The sequence below is a fragment of the Leuresthes tenuis genome, unplaced genomic scaffold (genome assembly GCF_036924035.1).
Source record: "Leuresthes tenuis unplaced genomic scaffold, fLeuTen1.0.hap1 SCAF_7, whole genome shotgun sequence".
Taxonomy (NCBI): domain Eukaryota; kingdom Metazoa; phylum Chordata; class Actinopteri; order Atheriniformes; family Atherinopsidae; genus Leuresthes; species Leuresthes tenuis.
Window position 1 is genome coordinate 11,163,283 of NW_027325361.1, and position 20,634 is coordinate 11,183,916.

Below are 20,634 nucleotides of genomic sequence, written 5' to 3' on the forward strand. Positions count from 1 at the left end.
TCCTCTACAAACAAAATACATCCATAAAGTCATGACTGTATCAGAAAAATAGCGCTAGAATGTAAAAAAGAAACAAAAAACATCACATCTATAATAGTACATGAAAATGAGGTGTCCATCGGAAAGCTTTTTTTGCTTTTTTTTTTTTAAAGTTCCATTTTTAACCAAAGTAATTTCAATCGCGAATTTAAGCTCTGTGAGATTCTAAAATGAGAAATTATGTGTTTATGTGGAGCTTAACAGCTGACTTCAATTGTTTTTCGCCTTTTACACTTCCTCCAATGATATTTTGACTCATGAACTTTATAGTCAGTGTATATTTTTTATTAAAAAAAGAATTTTGCATAGTGTAACATATTAATATGATATTAGTCTTTGGTAGATTTTCTTTCTTAACATTCCAATATACTGTTTAATGCATGCAATGCAAGAAGAGTGTCCTCATTTTTGGCCTCCTCGCGTTTCCGTAGTTAGCAATCTGTTTCCATAGAGATCATCTATGGTGGAGGCAACTGATAAACCTAGCTTGGCTAAATCGGTAACAGGTAATACAATAATCTCGTGGAAACAGTAGGCCTCCTCTTTCTATCAGCTGACTCGACAGTTAACAAATATTATTAATTTTAAAAGTTAGCGTCCTGTTAGCAACCAACTACTCGGGTTGTTAGCCTGTTTGCTAACATACAGCTAGCAAGATGCTACCGAGGCTGCGGAATCACTGCTATACTACTTAAGCCTATATTACGTTCACTTAAACGCTTGCTGTTTCCATTTAACGTTTCCACTTAAATCCCAATCATTCAAAAAGGACGAATGACTTTTATATCACATAGACGATGTCAGCTTTTACCTAGCTAAAGCCCCTCCTGTTGTTATGGGCAATGGTTCATTTAGATTTACCACAAATGACATGCATTATCATAACTCACAATCACCTATTTGTGTATGGGATCTTCAAGGAACCGTCAAGGAATAAGTGTGTGTCCTGCAGTAACTCTTTTTACAGGCCAAAATGTCCTTCAGAGACTTAAGAGGTGAGTGATGCCAGGCAGCTTACTCACATTTTATGTCAGGAAAATAGTACTGCTTATGTAAGAAGTGTGTAATTGGAGTCGTTTCTTATTTAACAGATTTCATAGAAATGATGAGGGCCTTGGGCTATCCTCGCTTGATATCTATGGAGAATTTCAGAACACCTAACTTCGCTCTTGTAGCAGAAATCCTAATATGGCTTGTAAAGAGGTATGCTTGAGCTTTTGGAATCAATAACATAAGTAAAGATAAATAATAAAATGCCACAAATTAGAGGTGCACGTTTGGTTTGAATTTTCACACCACCCACTTAACTTCATGCCTGTCTTCTTTTTAGTTCTGCTGCAAATATGAAAATCTTGTAACTGATGCAGGTGTAATATGATGCAGTGATATTGTTTTGTCATTTCCCCCCCGTCCTTCTCTTTATTTCTGTTTGTAGATATGAGCCTCATGTTGATATCCCCACTGATGTGGACACAGAGTCAGACAGAATATTTTTCATAAAGGCTGTAGCTCAGTTCATGGTAACTTCCTGCCTTAAGTTTAAGCTTATGTCCTTTATTCGTGATTGTAGACAGCCTGTTGTTAGTCAGTCGGTCTGTCTTAATTATTGTTTCACCTGGTTTTAGGCAACAAAGGCTCACATAAAGCTGAACACCAAGCGTCTCTATCAGGCTGATGGCTATGCAGTGAAAGAGATGCTAAAGATCACCTCAGTGCTGTACAGTGCTATGAAAACCAAGCAAATGGCTCTGGAAGACACAGTGGAAGAGGACAACAACAAGTTCAAGTTTGACCTAGGCTCAAGGGTGCGATGCATTTTTTACAATAGGTCTAATGTTTTGTTTATGCTACTTGATCATCAGTCTTTTCTAAATGAAATAAACTGTCAGTAGTAAGGAGTTTGATGAAGAAGAATTACAGGAAATCATTTTCAAGTTGGAAACTAAGAGAGTTAAAGTAAAGCATGTACCACTAAACTGATCGGCCACAATATTTAAACGACAGCTAAAGTAATGATATAACAGTGACCTATGTCAATTTAGGGTATGAATAAGGCTGCAAATCAACACACTTACAAAAATCATCCAAGAATGGTTCATGAACTCAACAAAAAGTCCTTGTCTCCACAATCTCTCTCTGGTTGAGCATGTGTGGGAAATGCTGGAACAAGTCTGATCCAGGGAGACCCCACTTTCCAACGTGCAGCACTTAAAAATCTTTTTGCCCAAATTTTGATGTTAACACCACAGGAGTCCTTCAGAGTTTGTGGAGTTCACGCGTTGATGGATAGGGGCTGTTTTGGTGTCACCATCTGGACAATATGTTTTCCAGTTCATTATTTTGCCTTTTTTCATTCAAATATATTATCTTGTTGCTGGAAGAGAAAAGTATGAGTTACTGATAAGGTCTCACTCTGTCTTCGTTGTAGATATCGGATCTGAAAGCAGCTCGTCTGCTGGCATCTGAGGTCACATCCAAAGGAGCATCTCTGTATGATTTATTGGGAAAAGAGGTGGACCTAAGGGTGAGGGAAAGTACATATTCCAAGATTTCACTCCCATAAGTAACACGGTCGTATCTTTGTTAAAAGAAGAGAGAATTATTCTAACTTCAGTATTGGTAAAAAAAAACAAAAACAAAGTGGCTTAAAATGCCGTTATCCCTCATCTTATATTTCAGCTCTTAACTATTATGCTCTCTCTCAGTCGTGATTGCATTGGGTGACTTTGTTTTTCTTAAGTCAACATAATCTCAAATGATCATTTTGATGCAGCCTATGGGAAAAAAAACATCAGTGACGGTGATTATTTTGCTGTCTTTCCTTTCATTTCGCTCACAGGAAATGCGAACAGCAGCCATTGCTCGACCTCTGGAGATTAATGAGACTGAAAAGGCTCTGAGAGCTGCCGTCAAGGACGCTTTGGTCGGTATTCATCCTGGCAGGTTTTCATTTTATTCCAAATTTTTTCCCTTAAATTCTGCACTTGGCACTTTCCAAAAAAAATATGTATTTGCAGTTAAATGTTCTGAATTAAATGCTCTGAATTGGCTGTTATGCATTTGTGTTTAAGGAAAGCGTGGAAAAGACTAAAGAAATGCTGAGTAATGTTGTTTCCGATGAGACCAGTCTGGACGCCAAGATAGAAAAGAAGAAACAGGAGCTGGAAAGGCATCAGAAGAGGCTCCAGACCCTGCAAAGTGTCAGGTCAGTTTGTGACCACACAGGTAGCAGCCAGTAAAATCCCAGGAGTTGTTTCATTTTGGCTGACGAAATATGGAACAAATCCCTTTTTCAAGAAATGTTTATTGATACTTTATCATCCTAAAGTTGTCTGTTTTCTTAAACAACAAGTTCTTAAACAACACTTTTGACATGTAAGAATGCTTGCAAAGTCGGCTTTTGGTTTTCCTCCTAATCTCCCAGGCCTGCTTTTATGGATGAATATGAGAAGATAGAAGAAGATCTACAGAGGCAGTATGACATCTATGTGGAGAAGTTCAGGAACCTCACCTTCCTGGAGTCTCAGCTGGATGAGTACCACAGACTGGAACAGGAAAGGTTTGAGGTGTGTGTGGGTTAATCATCCTGATAAGCTCTTCTTATTGATTTCTCTGTAAACAAGCATATGATAAAAAATTAAAGGAGAGCGGTTTCTCCATTGAGCCGCACACAGGATGCGTTTCCCTCTTCCTCGACCTTTCTACGTGAAATATTTTTCACAAACCTGTGATGATGAGAGATAAGAGTGATGAAATTTAAAGCAACCGTTGCTCCTGTGGGTAAAAGAGTGGAGACTGATCTGAGGACTGAAATTGCTGGCTTATTGCATTTACCATACATCGCCATGTCTCCCCTGCAGGAGGCTGAAAACACTCTGAGGATGATGCAACACAAACTGAGAGAGGAGGAGAGAGAGCTGATGAAGGGTTCCTGTGAGATGAATACACACACACACTAAGAACAAGAGTTAAAAACAGGATTTTTTTATGGACCCAAACATTTGTTACACTTGTTTCTGGCAGTGAAAGACGAGGACTCTGACTTGGACGTTCCAGAGGACGAAGGTTCAGACAGCGACCTTGAAGAATCTCGGCCTTCTAAGCCACGGCCAGCAAGAAACGGCCTCATGGCAGGTAAGCAGACGGGCTACAGCGATGTTCGTGATACGATCAACTTTTAATTGCAACTTGGCACATAAGATAAAGCGAGTGTTGAATATAGACATAATACTATCTGTTATTTTTAGTTTTTTCTTTGTAAAGGAAAACTCCAGAACTTCCCAACCTGTTGGGCTGTGTTTTGTATTTGGGTAATGCTTACTGATACCACAATAACTTTGCAAGCTGAACCATGTTCAGACAGATTGCTATTCGAGGTGTCGGCCCTGCTAGTATTTCCACATGTTGGGCCTGAATATTTAGTGGATTTTTAACCATTCAGATGAGGCATTTGAATTTGATGGTAATGATAACATTACCTCCATTAAATCCATAGCGCGTGTTTCTGTCTGGAAAACAGTGTTTTTTGTCTGAAAAAGGTGCTCTGGTTTAAGATTTCTACTGGTGTTTTTTTTCCTCGTAAAAACTCTCATTGCATTACATGGTGACCTGCATGGCTCAGTGTGTCGACAAGACCATTTACACGCTTTTCTAGCACATCTGAATGCATCTTTGGCGCGTCTCAGTCCATGAACTCTATATTGTGTTCCCGCAGTTTGGACAAGCACAAACACAACTGCTCGATTTTTATAAAGCCACAGTTTTTTATTCCACATCTGCGACATAAATCCTCTCCTCCAAGAACAGCTGCTGCAGCTCTCGCTCTTGCGTGGAACGTTGTCTTCCTGCAACAGCTCACCTCCCACCTGATTTCAGAGGATTGCAGAGTGTTCTATGATGTGGTCAGACATTAAATAAAACAATCTGACTGCGTCTGTTATTCTGTTGGGTCCAAGTGCCCTGTTGAATTACCATAAAGCTATTCAGTGGTGCACATTCATGTCGTTTTTGCTCATTATGAGTCAGAAAACAAAGATTCAGTTCTTTTGCTTGTTCTTTTTTCTTCTCACAAGGGAGAGGGGCGCGTTTCATCGGTAACATGCAAGGTGGTGACAGTGATGAGGTTAGTGATGTCTTGCTGTTGTCACGATGCTCCTTCCTTCTCTTCTGCTCCTCTTTTACGTGCTCCAACTGACAACATGCCAAGTTGTTTTCTGTTGATTTTGTCCTTTTTCCTCAAGATGGCGCTTGCTGTGTGTGACTTGCCGTTTAACTTTATTTGTCAGCCAACTACCTTATAGTCACCGCCTCTGATCAGTTTCTCATCGCTTTTGATTACCTTCTTATCTCTCTCATTGTCATTCACTCCTATTTAATAAGGCCTTTTTAGCAGTGTCCAGAAGGTCAGTCCCTCATTCCCAAAAACAACGGAAAGGAAAGGTTTGTGCAGGACAAGAATCAAGTTCACTCTTTTTTCCCCCCTCCTCGTGTATTTAAAGGAAAAATCCATTCTCAAATTCTCGAAGGAAGAGAAATGGATCCACATGTGTGTGACGTTGCTCAGGATAAATGTGGCTAATGATCACACTAACAGACATTAATGGTTGTGCTGTGATTTCTAAGAAGTACACTGAGAATACTTGTATGTTTTCATCAGCACATATATACTGTAAACCTCAGTACTAGGAGCCACTGAGTGAGCAAAAAGAGACGATTGCCTGGCAAGTGATCCAGATGTTTTTAACAGTTTTGGAGTTTAGGGTGGATTTTTCCTTTAAATTTGGCAAATGCCATGTTTTCATTAGTAGAAAGAATTGATTCATTGATTAGATTGTCCTGTCTGATTGGAGTAGCAGTACGGCATTAGCTGGTTCTGTGATTAGTCGAAATGAAAACATGCCTGTGGTGATTCATTTGATATCAAACATTTACATATTCAATTGTTAGACTGGACACTTTGAAACAGATTTCAGCATTCAAGTAATTGTTGTCGTTTTTGCTGCTTTCCTGCTGTTTCAGACTGAAGACAGTGAGATTGATGTGGATGAGGACGATGAGGAAGACGAGGAAGGAGAGGAGCAGGAAGGCAAGGATTTGGAAGATGACAGTTTAGAGGGTCCTTTGTCCCGGAGTAATCGTCCATCTCGAGGGGGTATGAAACCCACTCTGATGGAGGAAAGCGATAATGACTTCTGAGGAAAGAGCGCACATACAAATGTGTTCGAGCCGATTTTATATTCCATCTCAAATTAAACCATTTAATCTCTTATCAAAAATATACATTATTATGATAAGTTGTTGAAATAGCATATGTTTTTGAATATTTGTATGAAGTATTTATCAGAATAAAATTTTCTTTTATTTGAATATTTCTGTGTGCTTTCTCTCATGCAGGACAGCGACACAACATGCTTTTTGTTTTTGTGGTAATTAAGTCATATATTTAATGGTGTGTGCTCTAAATTTCAAGGAAAATCATGGTACTTTTAACTTCACTGAATCATTTAAAGAAATATTTCTTAATGTTGAGTCTCATTCATTCATTTACATATTTTCCTGACAATAAAGTCATAGGTTTGCACAGTTTATGTGCTCAAAATGAAACAAAAAACGAAAAGCTTGACAAAAAGCCATTACTATGATCAGTGATTACGAGGTTAGGTTAGTATAGTAGAAATGATCTGGAATAAATGAATTCCTGGTCGAGTTTCAGTGATACTGCATGGTTTCACCCACAGAACAACTTAATTCTAGAGATTCACATATATTTTTCTCACAGATGTCATTTTTGATCATTTTATATATGGCTAAACATAACATTTTTACCTCACTCATTTCTTTGGGTTCTTTTTATCTTCTCAGACAACTTTTGTGAAAATCCGATTTGTGTGAGGATATTTTTAAGCGGGAACATTTCATGGAATATATGGAACATGTCAAATGTCACTTTAAAATTTGTTATCGAGGGAGTTGTTATGTTTTCTTGATAATCTAATCTTGTGTTTCTTAACCTTTATTTATAAATATAAAACTATATCATCAAGTGTTTGTGTAATTATCGTAACACTACAAAAGTGGTCAAGTAGTGTTTGATTTGAAAGATAAAGTTAAGACGTTGAAGCGGTTATTCATTTATTCTTTTTTATTATTGCTAATATATATATACCTTAATTCCAGCATGGATGATTTAAAAGCAAATTAACAAAAGTAACATATACATAAATAACAATAAGTTTAATAAGTTTAAAAAATATGCTAAGTGTTAAAAGGAAACATCTGCCCGTATCAACGGACGGTTAAAATAAAATTATGTCAATGACGTCATCACCGTGCGCGCTGGTTTTGGAGAGGAGGCGGTGGATGCCTCTTCGAAACAACAATAAACTGTCGTTTACTTGCGATTTGGTTTTCCTCTCATACTGGTATGAAACTAATTTTAGACTTAAACAATAATTTGTTGTGACGATGATCTGCTTAGTTCAATAAGTAGCACAGTGAACTGTTTTCTTTTGGACATCCGGACCAGTTAGGTTTATCAGGCTAAAAGCAACTAGCTAATGCTAGCTCGCAATACTGCAGAGAAAGGGTTTTGTTGAAGAGATTAAACGTATGACTTTATTAACTTCTTTGTCGCAGGTTTGTCCGCTTTGCAAGCGATGTATTTTCTGAAGCGACATTTTCAAACTACCTATGATTGACATGAAACCAGAATATTTTGCGTTTGCCACCTTGTTTACACGTTATATTAATTTGTTTTAGATAGCTTACTGTTTCGCTGTATGTCTTGACATAGTCCTTAAAAAAACTGCTGACCTTGCACCATTGTGTTCACAGCACTTAACAAACACTGATCTTTTCAGTGTAGAATGATACACATCTAAACAAGATGTCATCACTGCCATGACTAAATAAAGTGGCGTGTTTAATGCAATAAGAAATTAGTTTATAGCGCCTTCCTTGGAAAAAATCTCTTGCTGGTCACTCTGACTTTTCCTAATTATTAATTTTGCCTACCTTAGCTAAAAAGCAGCTGTTGGGATGCCAAAGAAGTTTCAGGGTGAAAACTCTAAGTCAGCCACTGCCAGAGCCCGCAAGGCTGAGGCAAAGGCAGTGGCTGATGCCCGCAAGAAGCAGGAGGAAGACGATGCCCTCTGGCAGGAAACTGACAAACATGTGCTTAAAAAGGGCCAGAGAAAGGTAAGCTGTCTCTCCCTCCAGAGGACATTTTCAAATTTGTGAGTTGATCTTTACTGAAGTTTCCACAAATATTGTATGTTAAATATTCAGAGTTGACAAATACTCAAAAACAATAGAAATGCTGGCAGTTTTGGGCTCCAACAATATGCAGCTCTTTGCTCTGAAACAATTATCTGTTGCTGCAGGATGACAAAGAGAAGAAGAGGCTGGATCTCCTTGAGAGGAAAAAGGAAAACCAGAGACTTTTGGATGAGGAGAACGCTAGAATTAAAGGCAGATCTCAGAAGGAGGCTGGATCTGGTGGAAAAGTGACTCGTGCCCAGATTGAGGAGACACTTAAGAATGAGCAGCAGGAACTGGAGGAGATCAAGCCGAAAGGTAAAGTTGGAAAAGTGTTGGTTAGAATGAAAATTAAACTCTTTTTGTGGAAATCAAGTAAAACCAAACCAATAGACTATCTTTAACTATGACACCAACTGTGCCATACACCGTGTTATATTCCTCCTACAGAAAAAAGCCACTTGGAGACTCCACTGGAGGAGAACATTAACAGAGTTATTGCCGAAGAAGGAACTGTGGAAGCCAGAACAATAGAGGATGCTATCGCTGTGCTCAGGTACCAGTTGTGTGTGGCTCCTGTGGTCATTTTGCTCACAAGTGATGTTAGCAGTTCATTATTGCTGATACGGTCTCCCTGTCACTCAGCACTGGGCCTGAGGACATGGACCGTCACCCAGAGCGGAGGATGAAAGCAGCATTTACAGCCTACGAGGAAGCAAACATGCCTCGTCTTAAAAAGGAGAATCCCAATATGAGGCTGTCGCAGCTGAAGCAACAGCTGAAGAAGGAGTGGGCTAAATCACCAGAGAACCCCTTAAACCAGCGCTTTGCCACCTACAACACAAAGTGAATTCACTCTTTCTCCTATAACACCGATTGAAAACTCTCTGCCTATGCACATTGGAGACTTTCATTGGAAAATGTAGTAATTTCATTGAAAAATTAGTGTTGCAGATGAGAGTTTCACCACAAAGCATCCATTAACAATCTCATCCAGAGGACTCGGCTCCGTTGTTCCTTTTACTAGCAAGGAGAAGCTCATTCTCTCCCATTAAATTAACAACTGATAATCATGTCTCTGCACGTGGCTTCTAATGAGGCATCTCAGCATCTAATACATTCAATTGCATTTTTTTTTAAGCACTTCTTGGAAGATGGGATGCCAAATGTTTTGAGAGTAAATTATTAAAATTCACCACTCAGTCTTCAACATGTCGTGTTGCTTTTAACTGTGAAACCCCAGCTGTGAGGAGGTACATGCATCAAGCCATGTCAGATGTTCCAGCTGCTGCTGTTGTGCAAATCTCATTCAGAAAACAAGATATGGAAGGGGGGGGGTGAATTATCTTCATTCAAGAATAAAGTTGACTTTGTGCCAACCACAGAATTCTGAAAATGTGTGGCCCAATGAGACTTCAAAAAGAGATGGCATTATTCTCAAAGCTGTGGCCAGATTGGGGAGATTTCTATCACAGTATCTTCATGGTGCGTTTTAAAGGCAAACATAACAACAAGGCTTCTTAAAAAAAATGAAAAGGTGTTAAATTGGAGGGAGGCAGACATGGTTGTGCTGTTGACACTGAATGTGAGTTTATGTGTCTTTGTTTCTAGTATTTTTCAGTATGGTTGAAAAAAAATACCCCAAAAATCTCATGCTCAATCTCATAAAATCTCATTTTTTGGTATAATTTTTTATATAGTTGCTTTAAACAACATTAGAAATATCCTTGTGAACTGTGATTAAGCCTCTATGTCCCTTATCGCAACGATAAATATGTTAGTGACTGAATTTGGCCTTCTTAATTATGCCAGACTCCCTGGCTTTTACTCATTTATGACTTTGAAGTCCTGTTTTGTTGTGCTGATGACTTCTTAAAAGAGAGGACTCTTAAGCATGTTCCAAACATTGTTGCACTGCTCAATTGGATTCCCATAGCTCTTAGTTTACAAATAAAAACTGGATGCAATGCTGTGTGGAGAAATGTCTCTTGTAGAAATAGAATTAAAAATTCCAGCAGCACATTTGAAAAAAGCAGGCTCAAGCAAAAAAGAAAGGCTTGTAGTTGGTGCAACATTTCCCGAGTACTCTTTGAGAGAATTAAAATATTAGCAAGAATTGCTGCTTTTAAATCAATTTGTAAAATCGTTACTGTGGCCACCGACGGGTGCAGTGCAGCTGCTGGTGACAAAGGTTTTCTCTAGTGCTGCAACATTCATATACTGAACTGCTGATGCAGCAAGCAGCAGGCTTTACAGGTTGGTCTGATGCAGCTGTGAACACAGACAAAATGTGGCTGAAGCTGCTTCAAAACAAGTATAGGTATCAGTATCAACTATTTTATTTGGGAAATGGGATTTAATGACATAAACCTGAAAGCACAGCAAGGGTAGCACTTAACTAGTAATAAATATATATATATATATATATATAGGTGTGTGTGTGTGTGATGTTCTTTTTTTCACCAGCCAGTAGGTAAGACAAAGTAGTTGGGTGAGAGAACAACACCAGTTACATGAAGCGAATCTGGGTTTGAACATGAACTGAGTTGATGTGCTCTTAAAATAGTCATTTTTATTGAATAACTGGTGTTTTTTTAATGTCTTTTTCCTCAATGATTGCTAAATTGCTTTTGCGATTGTTAGATCTCCTGGGCCACGGCTGATGAGGCCTTGCACTCACTGGTTGGATTCATTCAGAACTGGGTTACAAAATGGACACTTTAGTCCTGCAGGCTCTTGAGCCAGAAGAGATAAGAGAGTGTGCGAAGGCCTTTGAACCACAAAGCTTCAATGACAAGTTCAATTGACCTTTTATTTTCCACTTTGCATTGAAAGCTATTCGTTCCTTTTCTTTTCCCTTGCAACCTGCCTGTCCATTCCCAATTTACAGCTTCGTCTTTGAGCTCTTACGTGTGATGTTCCGCCTTTACACTGGTTGATGTTAGTTTGTTTTTTTCTTCTCTGCATCGCAGCCTGCACCCTCCCACTCCCTTCCATTTGCATGGCAACCCTTCACCAGCCAGCTGCTGCTGCCCATTTCTTTCTTGATGTTGAATTCTAATCATTACTTTCAAAGGAGAAGGTCTCTGAAGCTCCTTCATCAAGTGTTGGTACTGGGAGGAGGCAAGCCACTGTCCAACACCCACTCAGACTTCTCTTCTCTTCTTAAGACGTCTGTCACTGAGGTACACTTTCTGTCTGTTCCCCGCTTCTTCACGTTTGGACAAAATAGCACATGTGGGAAGAAGGTAAGGATTTTAATATAGTGTCTGGGATTAGGTCCCATATCTCCATACTTTAGAAAAAAGCAGATACATAGAGTAATTGCAGTTAATATATATATATCATCTAAAATAACAGAAGAACTATTGTTAAATTTTTTAAAATCGTATTACAGTCATCTATTTGTTGTCTTTTGAGTCTTATTCAGGGGTTTCTCGAAAGTTGTCGGCTCACCTTTCCAGTCGCAGGTTGACAAACATCTGATGTGAGCTGAGGATGGCGGTAGCTGAGGATATCTACTAGTCTTTGTAAAGTGAACTCAATTAGTGTCCTATAATGATCAACAACGTCCAATAACTAAGAAGTAAATTATTTGTTATAAAATAAAGAAGTTAGCATCCATGTTTTTCTCTTCTAAAAGAAAAAAATGTGAAATTGCACAAAATAGCCCAAGAACTGATTCAAGGCTTTAGCACCACATCACATTGTTTTAATTGAAGATTGTCATTTTATTTCTTCTTTGTGAGTTCAGTATTCTGTGAAACTGCTCGGTGTTATTCTCTCTACCTTTCAGATTTACAGGCTCAGTAAACAAACACAAGAGGGAGGGCCACATCTGCTCTTGACAGTGTTTCATATCAACAGCCTCCTGAAAACAGCCTGAGATTAAACTACGGTAATTATAGCTCTTACAGCAGTCTCTGTGAGCCTAGAATAATTGCGACATCTGTAAACACAAAGATGATCTGGTAGTCCAGCACAGGAATTTTATGATACTTTATCACAAAAGCTCCACATTTATATATAAAACAAATTATGATATTTGATGAAAGAAAACATTGTTGATCTTTGGAAGAAATCCACAAGCTAATAAAATGAATGAGTCTGTACACATTAATGCATCTATACGTATAATGCAATAATTATTAGCAAATGGGCATTAATGATGTGTATTTTGTAGCCGGTTGTGTATATGTGTGGTGTTACACAGATGAAATATTTAAATGTATGGTTTTTACTCGAAGAAGAGTGTTACTAACTTGTAGAGTTAAGAAAATCTGAGCAGCCTTGGATTTGCTTGGATCATTCACAGATCACTTTTCAACCAGCTTTTTTGTTACATTTCTGTGATATTTGCTATATTTGTGAATGATCATTTAGTCTTTGAAGTTTTATTTGAATTCTTTCACTTTTTATAGAAAAAGATCTTTGTGACACCTTTTAAGCTTTACAGCGATGCCATGAGGTTGATTCTGGTTAAGCCCACCAATGCAACGCGACGTCTTGACTCAACAGGCGAGGTTCTGCATGATGAGGACCGTGAACGCTGTACCTCGGGAGGTCCTAAGGAGAAACAGGTTCCATACTCTGGAACCTCAGATGAAACATCTTCATCCCCACAGAAGAGTCAGTGTTTAGCTGCGTCCTCACTCTATGGACGATCTAATGGAATCAGTCCCCCAAGAGGATCGGCTCAGATGTCTCCACTGAAGAGCCAAAACCTCACCTTATCACAGCTGAGTGACCAGGACTGGCTTCTGCTTTGTGGCCAGGTCAGCAGCGTAGGAGATGATCCACCCTCAGCTCGAAAAGCAGAGACCAGTGTGGGACATCCAAACCATAATGACAGATGTGGTTGTCCCTGGCCTGACGCTCACCAGCATTCAGAGGCCTCTAGTTTTCAACCTCTATCGAAGCAGAGCACAGTTCAAGACGACCTCTCCAGAGTAACAAATAAGAGAAGCCTCTCATCCCGTCATACCCAGGCTATCTCTCAAAACCCCCCAGGCCAGGTTTTAGCACGACAAACAAATGAAAGAGAGCTTCAGAATTTCACAAGGCATCATTCAAAGGATAATGTGCCTCGCTGCATTGACAAAGACTGTAAAAAAGAACAGCTTTGCAGTCATTTAAAGCCTAAAGACAGCAGCAAAGCAACTCGTCTAAATTTGTTCACCATTCCTCCAAACTCCATCGAGTGTGTTAACACGAATAAGAAACTTCAGCAACAGCCTCGTCCTGCAGTCAGTGCAGACATCAGCTGGAGAGAGCTTTTCTGTAAAGAACCCCTGTTGGTTCAGCAATGTCAAAGGAAAGACTCCAAGTGCTCGATAACCGACGATCAATCCTGCAAGACTCCTGGAGATCCATCCTTCATTCTCAAGTGCCGTCATCTCCCTTACAGTCGCCCAACCAGCGCACAGTGGGCAAAGAGCTCGTCTACAGCTTTCAGTCAGAAAAGTGTGAAGTCTTTCTCCACCAGCCAGTGCAGCTCACTGGAAAACCAGGAGTTAGTGGAGGAGAGAACAAAACAGCAACATAATCAGGTACATTATTTCTCTTATGTGCTGCCTGGTTAGATTCAGCTTGACTACTGGTCTCGAGTTCCTGTTTGAAGTTTGACGGAGTAGTTGAACTTTTATCAAGCAATTTCCCTTTAAAATGTAACATCAGAGTTAAGCGATGGATGCTTTGAAGATTCCTCACCATTACAGTCTGGAGTTGATCTGATAAAATCTTCTTTTGGGGAGTATTTAATTTTCCCCTGAAGGCAATTGTAAAAAACAACTACAAATCATTTAAGTTGAGTGAGATATTTTTGCATGATTGCATGTCTGCAGTAAATCTGACATAAAGGCTAATCATGTTTCCCTCTTCGTGTTCTCATCTCTGTGAACAAACAGCATGTTGTCTGCTTCATCACATGACCTGTGTTGACAATCTTGCCTCCTTTCGCAGGCAAACTCTCAGCATCTTAGTGGGTCGAAATTGTCCCTCCCTAAACACTCTCCTCCACTTCCTGACACCCCAGAAACTGGCAACATGCTAAATGGGGATGCAGTGCGACCACTGAGCAGCCAGGGCACTTTAAGATCTAGTCTTGCAGATCTTCAATCAGACCAGCAGCCCCTTCAGCTTCTTCACAGCGCCATCCTCGAGGATGCTTTCTCCAAGGTCATCAGAGAAGACTCCAGTAAAGCCAACAGTGAGAACGTAATCAGCACAGAAGCTACAGTACCACAGAAAAAGACCAAGGACATAAGCTACCGACTGGGTCAGCGGAGAGCTCTCTTTGGGAAGCGCAAACAACTGAGCGATTACGCTTTAGTCTGTGGGATGTTTGGCATTATTGCCATGGTCATCGAGACAGAGCTGTCAAGGACATTTTACAGCAAGGTACTGCTGACATGTTCAGACATACAGTTTTTCATTTCTACTGTAGCGCCGATTGTACGAAAAGGCTGCATAAGCGTAGAAACGCTAGAATTTCACGATGACTTTCAGACTGTCATATCAAATCAAGAACAACAATGATAAAACATACCAACCCTCCCACTCCCATAAATACCCAGAGAGACACGGAGACGAACAGACACACACACACATGCACACACACACACACACACACACACGCATGCATGCAAGCACAAACACACAAGCTCAGAACCACTGCACCTATCGGACAGAGACATGGCCGGGCACCCAGACCTAAGGCAAGGAAAACCACGTTCCCATGATTTGTTCAGTAATGTTTTTAAAGCTGGACAAGTAGGGAAGCCTATAAAAAAAAGGTTCCCTGCCCATTTTAAAATGGCTCTTCTAAAAGAATTTATGCCATCCTTTAGGCTGGAAAGATAGACCTAAACATCTACATGACTGCCCGTTACATTTAATGCTCAGACAGTTCACATTCTACCATTCAGCACCAGGTATGTTTCACCGTGGTACTGTTTCATAGAATTTTAAATCTGGTGTCTGTGTTGTCATTCCATTGAACTTGGAACGATCTGCAATGACTGGTTTACCAGAGTTGAAGAGAGGAGCAACTTACACAGTCATCGGTAAAAAGGTTTAAGGCTTAAAAACCTGGGATGGGCATAAAGAAAGATTCAGACGCTGTCTTCAGAGGAAGGGTTTAAGCCTATAAAAAGAAACAGCCATGCACTAGCATTGATGATAAGTTTAATTCGAACTAATCTACTACAACCTTTTTTTGTGCTGTTCAAATCAAGCTGCACTCACTATATTCATATTTTTGTCTCCATTATGTATAGGAATCCATGTATTCATATGTACTGAAAGGCTTAATCAGCATTTCTACCGCCATTCTTCTTGGACTCATTCTGATGTACCACGCAAGGGAAATCCAGGTGCAGTTATGATAAATGCATTATTCATTCCAAGCTTTGTCTGAATTATTTGTATTCAAAGCACAAAAGAAAAAGAAAAAAAGAATAGAATAAAAAAAAGGAATATGTTAATTTGTGAATAATCCTTTCAATTCTTTGTTGGCTTTAGTATCACTAATCTAGCATAACATAAATGTCACACGCCTTCCAGAAGCTTCTTTCATCAACTTGATGATGATCCTGGTGGTTATAAATTGGTTTTGATTAAACCCCTCTTTTACTTTGGTATTTATGGACTACAAAAAAAAAGGAGCTTTTTCTCTTTTTCTTCAGTTGGGTTCAGGGTTAATAGATTTGAAAGAATCTATGAATACCAGAAACCTTTAGTTTCTTCTTTTTCAGCTCTTCATGGTGGACAATGGGGCCGATGACTGGAGAATAGCCATGAACTTGGAGCGGGTCCTCTTCATTTTGTTGGAGCTAGTAGTGTGCGCCATCCACCCGATCCCGGGTCAGTATGTGTTCACGTGGACAGCACGACTGGCCTTCAGCTACTCTGCCTCGGTCGCAGACGCTGATGTCGACATCATCCTCTCGGTGCCAATGTTCCTGCGCCTCTATCTGATTGGGCGGGTCATGCTGCTCCACAGCAAGCTGTTCACAGATGCTTCCTCCCGCAGCATCGGGGCGCTCAACAAGATCAACTTTGACACACGTTTTGTCATGAAGACTCTGATGACCATCTGTCCCGGCACAGTCCTGCTGGTCTTCAGTGTGTCCTGTTGGATCATAGCTGCTTGGACAGTCCGTGTATGTGAGAGGTATTGACTTAAAGCCTCTCGTTTTACTTACAAGTGGCTGGCATGTATTTAAGTAAAAGCACTGGTAGTCTTCCGGTAAATAATTTTCTCTTTTTAGCCTCTCTTTAGTTTTAATACAGATTGCTGGTGTCCTGTTTCCACAGGTATCACGACGCACAGGAAGTAACAAGCACCTTCCTTGGAGCAATGTGGCTGATCTCTATCACTTTCCTGTCCATCGGTTATGGAGACATGGTCCCTCACACCTATTGTGGAAAAGGGGTTTGCCTGTTAACAGGGATTATGGTGAGAATAATATTTTTACATTCCACTCAGACATGTACCAAAGGGTTATAAATTGAGTAATATATACATAACAAAACCTTTTTTTTTTTTCAAATTTTACTAAGTGTAAAACCTGCTTTAAAATGGCAGGTTGCACAAATGATCAAGATGCTTTTTGCTGCAGTGAGTGCATCACTTCTTTGATGCTAACTGTTGGTCGTCTTTTCCTCAGGGAGCAGGTTGTACAGCTTTAGTGGTAGCCGTCGTTGCAAGGAAGTCAGAGCTCACCAGAGCTGAGAAACATGTCCATAATTTCATGATGGATACCCAACTCTACAAAAAGGTCTGTTTATTCTCAGAAATGCTAATCAAATTAACAGTAAACTTTCTCTGTGGGCAACGCGTTTTTCCTCTATGACCACTGTGGTCGGTTTAAGGTTTAGTTTGATTTCAGTCTCAGTTATGTCCTACAAATGAACCTAACTGTCTGCTCTGCTTTTTCACTTACATGATTTTACCTCCTCAGGTAAAGAACACAGCAGCAAATGTACTGAGGGAGACATGGCTCATCTACAAAAACACCAAGCTGGTCAAAAAGATTGATCATGCGCGCATACGTCACCATCAGCGTAAATTCCTACAAGCCATCCACCAGTAGGTTCTAACATCCTGTAATGTGCTGTAAATTTACGAGTGAAGATGTTGCCAAGACAAAGCATCCACCGCTTTTATTTAATTGGACACAAAAGTGACTGTGCCTTTGGTTTCTAACCTTAGGCTGCGAAGTGTCAAAATGGAGCAAAGGAAATTAACTGACCAGGCCAATACAGTTGCTGATCTTGCCAAGGTTTGTGTAGGCAGTTTCTATCAAGTCAAAGATTTGAAAAATGTTTAATGGAGACAACAGTAAATGTATATTTTGTCTTTAATATTAATCCTGAGAAGATTCTTATCATTTTTGAAAATCTGTGTATTCTTGATGAACTCAAAAACAACCTTTTTGAGTTCTGTTTTGACCCCATTAAATTTCACTTTATGAGATACTAATTTTAAAAACATTCGGCACATCGTTAAACTTTGATGGGGTTCCCTGAGGACCTAAAGTAATAATACAACAATAGCTCGAAAACTTGAATTAAATGTAGTTTTGATATATCCTTATATTTCAGCCATGGATTAATCTTTATGTGATTTGACACATAAGATATCTATTTTACAAATCTGACTGGTGCTCAAAGGATTTATCGTATTTAGCAACCATTAAAACAGAATATCGAATAAAACATTAATTCATTAACGTAAAGCACTGTAACAACTTGGAGGGCTTCTCAGTTTGACGACACTGACGACAGATGATTGAGACATTTCTGTGTTGCTTTCCAGACTCAGAACATGATGTACGATCTGGTGTCAGAGCTGCAGCACCGAAGCGGGGAGCTGGACAGGAGGATCGTGGCTCTGGAGGAGAAACTGGACTCCATGCTTCTCGGTGTGCAGTCGCTGCCTGTTGTGCTCTCTCAAGCTATAACAAAGCTACAGAAAGATTTCCTGGATGACTTGGCCTGTCGTGTTCACTTCCTGTCATCCTCCCTTAGCTCTGACTGCTGTTCAGCGCCTGCCAAGCAAATCTGCCCAGGATCCACCACACCGGAGACACCATTCAGCTGATAGGCCTCACTCAGTGGTTTTCACCTTAGTATGTAACTTTTTTCATGTTGTGAAAGACTTTTTAAACATGGGCTCTTTTTACGGTAACATCTTTCTACACATCAAAGCTATGAGTAACATAGTGAACAACCACAGTAGGAGGGAACGTATCTGTAATGGGACTTTAGAGAAAAGGAACAGTCTTACTCCTATGCTCAGGGTTATACAGATTGACCAGGGAATGGATTGTCACAATTTTTATAACAAACAAAACACAATTCAGTCCAATCAAGACAAGTCAGTCTAAAGGAGAAAATGTTTTATATTTGGTGGGATCTTTAGGTTAACCTCTCTTGAATTTTTTTAGCCTCTGTCCATTAGATTTCACACATCAGACGTCTTGCAGTAGATAAATCAGAAAAGCCCGCAGCTCTTATTATGGAGCAAGTTAAACCAGTCCAATACAAGATGATAGTAGGTGAGAAACTGTATCTGAGACTTTTGTTGGAAATACTTCAGAGCAGGCAAATTAGACTATATTAAGGCCAAAAGTAAGAATGAATAAGGAATGTGTGTCATAAGAAGTGTTTCAAGTTGAAACTGTCCACTTAGTTAGACTGTGTGTCAGTCAGACAGAAATTAAAATGTAGTCAGGAAACATCAACATCAAGTTCTAAGTGGAGCAACACGTGCATTTATGTAATAAGCACACACAAGAAGAGGATTTAGAGACCACAAAACTCAGCCAAACCCAATAGTCCACCCTTTCTTTGTGAAAATCTGCATAGTAGTTTTGGTGTAATGTCATCAACATGTATGCACTAGACAGCTAATGTAGTGCACCAAACCCAGAAAAAAATACTGTAAGAATAAAAACTTCTAAATCACAGAAAACCTTTAACAGAGTCCGTCTGTTAAAGGTCACCACTTTTAACTTTGGGTTAAAAGTGATGGATGGAACATAGTTTCTTACATTGTTTATTGAGCTGTGCCAGTGGTTCCTGTTTTACTAACATAAAATCCCACTAGAACCGACATCTGGTGGCAAATCAAAGACTTCAAAAGGTTTTTGGAGTATTAGGAGGAGCAGCCTTTGTTGCATACTGATGATGGTTGTCTCAGCATCACAGAAGAGGGCTTGTTATCCTCGGGTTCATGACTGAAAACTAATGAGAAAGTCTACATCTGCTTGACGGCTGAGTTGTGCACGGCAGTACCGGGACTGAATGACTCTTTACATATGTGAGGCAGAGTGGTCTCACAAAAAAGCATGACAGAAAGTTCAGAACAGCCGCCAATGTTGTGGAGTTTACCTCTATTTCAACATTCTGTCTGTTTGCCTTAACTGATTACTGACTTTAGTAGCTGCATGCTCTTTGGTGGCCAAAGCGAAGGAGGTTGAGTATGTGCCTGACCCATTTTTACACTACCCACCCCTTTTATCAGAGCAATAATGGTCTGGAGGGATTTCAGTTTTTTCCATTAGCCTTGCAATTGTCTGGTTGTGTTATATCTGTGGAGTACTTCTTTATGATGCATTGCTGCTACGTGTAACTTTTCCTTTTGTTAGACCTGGTTTATGCATAAGTAGGCCCATTATTTCCTCTGTTGTTAGGATGGCTTTGGCTCAGGTGATATAGCCACTCATTGTAAGTTGGTGGTTGGATCCTGAGGGAAGACACTAAAAATGTTTCTTCTAAGGACAGACCTGTACCAGTAGTGGTGTTTGCATGTGGGAATTAACATATCATTGAAAAGTGTAAGCATACACCAAACTGACTAAGGTTATAAGAAACTTTATGATTGTTGACTCATCCTTATAAACTTTTCTGTTTGTTTTGTTCTGGCTTTAACTTACATACTGATATGTTATCCTTTATGTATCTCAGTCTATATCTCAGAGAGCAGCTTGATATGACAAATGTACTGAAGTGTGTTTCTTACAATCGATGTATACCTTTATAGCAGGTACATTGTACTTTGTTTTGCAGTAGAGCAATCCAGCTTATGTTTAAATTCTTTATAATAAACACTGTGTTTTTTAAAACTAAACTGTATGTTTGTTTGTAATCAAAACTGGAGTAATGAGTAATGTAGACATTTACAAAGAATAGGTAAAAACTATAACAAAGAAGGGAGTGAAGATTCAAGGTTTTTAATGATTATTCTACCTATAATTGAACATTTAACACTAGTAAACAACTCGGTGTAAATTTTTCCCAATAATGATAATAATAATAATAATTTGGCAGTCA

At 39.5% G+C, this 20,634-nt stretch overlaps 3 protein-coding genes across 4 annotated transcripts; all 3 read left to right on the plus strand.

Annotated features, from left to right (window-relative positions):
• The first annotated feature begins 453 nt into the window (after window positions 1-453).
• Window positions 454-6,405, plus strand: cluap1 (clusterin associated protein 1). 2 transcript variants are annotated; one of them, XM_072389296.1, is made up of 13 exons: window positions 455-545; window positions 960-1,034; window positions 1,131-1,242; window positions 1,475-1,559; window positions 1,665-1,844; window positions 2,468-2,563; window positions 2,879-2,962; window positions 3,111-3,244; window positions 3,464-3,605; window positions 3,900-3,972; window positions 4,063-4,173; window positions 5,112-5,161; window positions 6,058-6,405. In XM_072389296.1, exons 2-13 carry the CDS (start codon window positions 1,013-1,015, stop codon window positions 6,232-6,234), a joined length of 1,266 nt encoding a protein of 421 aa, XP_072245397.1. In that variant the 5' UTR covers window positions 455-545; window positions 960-1,012; the 3' UTR covers window positions 6,235-6,405. The 2 variants fall into 2 exon arrangements, with proteins under 2 accessions (XP_072245396.1, XP_072245397.1); XM_072389295.1 differs by having other exon boundaries at window positions 454-1,034.
• Window positions 6,406-7,367: 962 nt separating this feature from the next.
• Window positions 7,368-9,505, plus strand: ccdc124 (coiled-coil domain containing 124). The gene is made up of 5 exons (XM_072389298.1): window positions 7,368-7,460; window positions 8,058-8,235; window positions 8,421-8,613; window positions 8,746-8,851; window positions 8,941-9,505. Exons 2-5 carry the CDS (start codon window positions 8,077-8,079, stop codon window positions 9,143-9,145), a joined length of 663 nt encoding a protein of 220 aa, XP_072245399.1. The 5' UTR covers window positions 7,368-7,460; window positions 8,058-8,076; the 3' UTR covers window positions 9,146-9,505.
• A 2,133-nt stretch (window positions 9,506-11,638) lies between these two features.
• On the plus strand, window positions 11,639-20,378 carry kcnn1b (potassium intermediate/small conductance calcium-activated channel, subfamily N, member 1b). The gene is made up of 10 exons (XM_072389297.1): window positions 11,639-12,193; window positions 12,744-13,844; window positions 14,257-14,694; window positions 15,573-15,668; window positions 16,050-16,468; window positions 16,612-16,753; window positions 16,965-17,075; window positions 17,259-17,386; window positions 17,510-17,579; window positions 18,116-20,378. The coding sequence occupies exons 2-10, from the start codon at window positions 12,759-12,761 to the stop codon at window positions 18,398-18,400; spliced, it is 2,775 nt and encodes a 924-aa protein (XP_072245398.1). The 5' UTR covers window positions 11,639-12,193; window positions 12,744-12,758; the 3' UTR covers window positions 18,401-20,378.
• Window positions 20,379-20,634: the final 256 nt, after the last annotated feature.

Coding starts and splice junctions, on each gene's coding strand:
- kcnn1b (XM_072389297.1), top strand. CDS start 12,759: ATGAGGTTGATTCTGGTTAAGCCCACCAATGCAACGCGACGTCTTGAC. Junction 16,469..16,611: donor ACAGTCCGTGTATGTGAGAG/GTATTGACTTAA, acceptor CTGTTTCCACAG/GTATCACGACGCACAGGAAG. Junction 17,387..17,509: donor TTCCTACAAGCCATCCACCA/GTAGGTTCTAAC, acceptor TTCTAACCTTAG/GCTGCGAAGTGTCAAAATGG.
- ccdc124 (XM_072389298.1), top strand. CDS start 8,077: ATGCCAAAGAAGTTTCAGGGTGAAAACTCTAAGTCAGCCACTGCCAGA. Junction 8,236..8,420: donor TTAAAAAGGGCCAGAGAAAG/GTAAGCTGTCTC, acceptor CTGTTGCTGCAG/GATGACAAAGAGAAGAAGAG. Junction 8,852..8,940: donor GATGCTATCGCTGTGCTCAG/GTACCAGTTGTG, acceptor CCTGTCACTCAG/CACTGGGCCTGAGGACATGG.
- cluap1 (XM_072389295.1), top strand. CDS start 1,013: ATGTCCTTCAGAGACTTAAGAG. Junction 1,243..1,474: donor CTAATATGGCTTGTAAAGAG/GTATGCTTGAGC, acceptor TTCTGTTTGTAG/ATATGAGCCTCATGTTGATA. Junction 1,845..2,467: donor AGTTTGACCTAGGCTCAAGG/GTGCGATGCATT, acceptor TCTTCGTTGTAG/ATATCGGATCTGAAAGCAGC.